At 37.5% G+C, this 4,479-nt stretch overlaps 1 protein-coding gene across 1 annotated transcript in view; it reads left to right on the forward strand.

Annotated features, from left to right (window-relative positions):
- LOC109484911 (kinetochore-associated protein 1-like) overlaps positions 1-4,479 on the forward strand; it is a 40,705-nt gene that overhangs the window by 23,623 nt on the left and 12,603 nt on the right. The window contains exons 33-36 of the mRNA XM_019788261.1: positions 317-448; positions 1,864-1,934; positions 3,261-3,362; positions 3,806-3,981. Coding sequence (XP_019643820.1) covers positions 317-448; positions 1,864-1,934; positions 3,261-3,362; positions 3,806-3,981 — 481 coding nt within the window. The remainder of the gene's footprint in view (positions 1-316; positions 449-1,863; positions 1,935-3,260; positions 3,363-3,805; positions 3,982-4,479) is intronic.

Genomic DNA, 4,479 nt, shown 5'->3' on the forward strand with positions numbered 1-4,479 from the left:
GAGTAGATTATTCGCCATACCATACTCTGTGTCATTTGTTCGACCTCCATAACAACGTAGATTTCAGGTAAAGTCAACTTTTTTTTTTTTGTCTAAAACTTTTTTTTATTCGCGCGCTCGCATCAGTTTTGGGGTTCCCAGAGGATGTCATCCATATAATCAAATCAACATGGCCTAATAGGAACAAACTTAAGCTTCTTACCAGTCATTGATAATGACCTTAAGATGAAATTGCAATGAATTTTTCTTAATTATAATAGATCATTATAATGACAATGGATTATGAATACTGAATATCTTCTATTGATTTTAACAGAAAGAGTATGGAGAGTTTATGAGCAGATCAGAGTATCAGGACCCTGAGTTCAGGAAGGGAGTTCTCATGGAACACCTCGCCAAGTTCTTCCAGAGCATGGCCCAAACAGATGATATGGAGGATGGAGATGTGGTGAGTAGAAAGAAGTAGTTAATATGGCCCATCACAAGTCGGTGGTTAGTAGGGCTGCGTACCGGTTCACTGGACTTGGATCCGGACTTGTAATAATGTTTAGGTTCAAGTCCAAAAAAACCTAAAAGTCAAGAATCGAGTCCGGACTTATTACCATAAAAGACCATTTCACATACCCCTTTTCTTACCAAACCACCTAAAACCTCCCATAGATTGCAAAATCTTTGCTGCAAAATGAAGGAAACATTGCCATCGGGCATCGTAAAGTGTCGGCCTCCATGTTATGTGGCCAAAAAACATTGCAAGGTTGCCAATTAATGCAAGTTTGTATATGCTGTGGGTTTGGGTCCGGACTTACAAGTCCGGAACTGAACCTAAACCTCTGGACTTGAATCCGGACCTGAACCTAAATGTGGGTTTAGGTATGCAGCACTAGTGGTTAGGTAGTCAGCACCTACATACATTTGTACATTGTACAGTAATTGTATCTTGACATACATGTACTGTATGCTCCACTGGAGAACATCACCAATTTTACAGGATTGCTAAGAAACTTGAGTTTGATTACATCTTTGACATAACATTTGAAAATAATTAATTTTGTTAATGACCCACCCTGAGGTGTATTACATGTATGGTGTGATAAGGCCTTGTCTGTTGCTATAGCCGCACTAATGGAACAGGGTTTTTTAGACGAGTTAGGCCACACCAATTTGATTTCTTGGTTAACGGATTTTTTTAGAAAAATAATGGAGCGGGCGGGCGAAAAAAAAATAAAAATAAAAACAGGCCTAGGCATCCTATTATGGCCCAAAATGGTACGATAGGAGCCATGAAGTCAACACACCAGGCTGGTTCAAAATTTAAACAAAGAATTTTGAACTTTTAATGATACCACTGCATTGAAAGATGGAATAACTGTAACAACTAGGAAGAAAAGGACTGTTTTCAACTGTTCAGAGCAAAATATGAGCATTTTGCAGTTGATTCTGAATTTTTATTTTTATTTGCAAATCAGAAAAAAATGAAGCGGGCGAATCCGTTAACCAAGAAATTTAATTGGTGTGGCCTTAGTTAATGTCAAGACTGACAGTAAACATGTTTATTCCAAAAAGTAATGTGCCACTAATGTTAGAAAGAAGAGTACATTATAATGGTGTGGTCAATTATTTTAATAACTGACCACTCATGATATGATTATCAACAAGTTGTCACACTTTGTATGGCATTACGACATAACTAAATTATAATAGAGACTTCTGATTGGCCAATGCCAGCTGGCCTTATCATAATGTTAGCTACCTGATAGTACCTAACATATACATTGACAGCTTCTTTAGCGTTTTTTCCAGAATAAGAAACCAGCCACATACAGTTACATGTACAATTGTACATGTATGTTCTTATTGTTGCAGAGTGAGGAGTGTCCATGTCATGATGACAGAAAGAGAAGACCTATGAAAGGAAACTACAGCAAGATGTTTAGGTACATGTATTTCTTTACCAGTCAGCTTGTTATTTACTTGTAGAGGCCACACTGACTTTTTTTTTTGGATGATTAATTAATTTTTGCCAGTTACAATGACAATGACAATGAAGTTTATTGCATGTTCACGCCCTACACGGGCCAGATGCACTTAAGTTAAATAACTTGGTAACAAGAATAGAAGAAGCAATTGTTACATTCGTGTGCTATTTCTCTATCTACAGGATCTAACTACAGGATCTCTTCTCTCTTTTTGAAACATGCATGAACAAATGTACATAGTTTTTCAATTATATCATAGCGCTTGGATGTCATAATATGTTTGAACAATTCTATTTTTGGCAAGTATGCAAATTTCTTTTCTAATTGTAAGGAGCTAATAAAGGATTTCCGGATGTCATTGTATACCGCACATTCTAAAACAAAGTGTGCTTCATCCTCTATACAGAGTGCAAATTCTGCTGTCTGCGGGAGTCTGGTTGTACCTACCGATTTTTATAAAAAAATCACCTCTAACAAGGCTTGACAGAACTCCAGAACTCAGTATAGTGTCAAATCATAAATGCCACAAAAGTCCTCTATGATTGGGCTCTGTGTACAACGTTCAATGTGTGATCTTTTCAGTTTCCTGAGCATGTACATGTACATGTATGCATTATACCGTAGTACATGTACTTAGGATTTGAACAAAGGTGGTATCATAATATCTCCTGCTGGGTTCTTTGGATTGAACATGACCACAGTATACATCAAACGTCTGTGAACAACACGTCAGTCTTTGAACAAGACAACCTACATGACCTCCTATGATCTACATGACTACATAATAGTGTAAAGAGTTGTTGCTTGCAAATAGACACTCGAGTATACGTCACATTCTAGAAAACTAAACGGAACATACACGAAGATGTTGCGAGTGGTTTTCAATACACCATGGTGGAAACACACTACTAATGAACAGTTATACGGTTCGCTACCAAATGTAACTTCAGTAGTCAAATGTCGACGACTAAGCTTGGCCGGTCATGTAGTACGTAGTGAAGAACCAGCCAGTAGGCTTCTACTCTGGAACCCTGATACCGGTAAGAGAAGAGTTGGACGCCCAAACATAACACTTATTAAGAAACTTATTGAAACTGAAACTGGCTTGGAGGGACATGAACTTATCTCAGTAATGTATGACAGACAGTTGTGGCGAGCTAACTTCGTATGCTCCACCTCTACTACAGAGGATGAATGATGATGATGATGATGTATGGTCCTGCAAACTTTTGTTAAATCATAAAGCTCCATCCTTCATTAGTGTTTTTAATATTTCATATTCAGGCTTGCCAAACTGTTGGGGGTGTCCTCGGATGAGCTGAGGGGTCACCTGGCCGTTCGGGCTTCTGAGGATGGAAACATTGACAGTGCCATTAACATGTGCCAGTAAGTACCTATAGAATACAACATGGTGTATTCCTTATTATCCAAGGTAACAGACCAAGCCTGGGACCAAGCTGTATTTTATATACAATTTATGTCATGCCCACCCAAGAAAGCATATATTTCTATACGAAATGTTGCAGAAATTGAGAAAATTTAGTTTCCCTAAACAAAAAAGTGTAACAACTTCAATTCTATTGTCCGAATCCAGTATTCAAATTTTTCAAAGCAGCACACACATTGCACGCAAAATATGTTCTAGGGAACTTTTGGAAGCAACATCATGTAACCCAACACCAGTTACCATGGTGACAGACGTCAACAAATCAGGACATTAGCCAGGTCAGAGGTCAGTGTTTGGAATGAAAGAAGAAGAAGAGGAGGAAATGTAGCAAAAATAATATGTATTTCTTCGGTAAACGTAAAAAAATTTTATGTTTTTTTAGGATCCTGTATGAGCAGGCCCCGAACGCCACCACAGGAAGGGTGCTGTATAACGTGGCACACAACCTGTGCAGCATGCAGGCCGACCCCGACGCACACCTGGTCACACGTCACCGGTCATCCATCGCTCACACCATCCACCAGCTGGCCAGCCAGGCTCTCACCATCTGTGAACAAGGTTTGTTTGTTTGTTTATTTAGATCTCCATTAGTATGGAAGTCAACTCCATACTATTCTTCCTGGAGTCCACAGCATTAAATGAAATAACAATAATAATAATAATAATTGCTTTTAGCAATAATAATAAATAAAACATACAAATCATACTGAAATTATAACAAACTTGAAACAGAATCAGTCAAAGAGAAAAAGGGGATTGGAGATCAGAGGTCAAATAATAGAAATAATATGTATGAAATGAAAGTAATAATTGATGTACTTCCAATAAATACAAACTTGAAGTACCAAAACAGTAAACAAATATTTGAACTGACATAAATAATAACAAAAAATATGAATAACAAATCAATATACGCTCAACAAAATGTGATTCCTTTCAATTAAATGATTAAATAATGACTACAAAAGAAGAGAACTCACTCAATACTTAAAGGAACAAAGGCATGTGAACAGTACTGGGAACAAGAGCAACTAACAATACTGCAGGGATCAAAAT

This window comes from Branchiostoma belcheri, unplaced genomic scaffold (genome assembly GCF_001625305.1).
Source record: "Branchiostoma belcheri isolate BF01 breed outbred unplaced genomic scaffold, Haploidv18h27 scaffold71, whole genome shotgun sequence".
In the NCBI taxonomy this organism is placed as follows: Eukaryota; Metazoa; Chordata; class Leptocardii; order Amphioxiformes; family Branchiostomatidae; genus Branchiostoma; species Branchiostoma belcheri.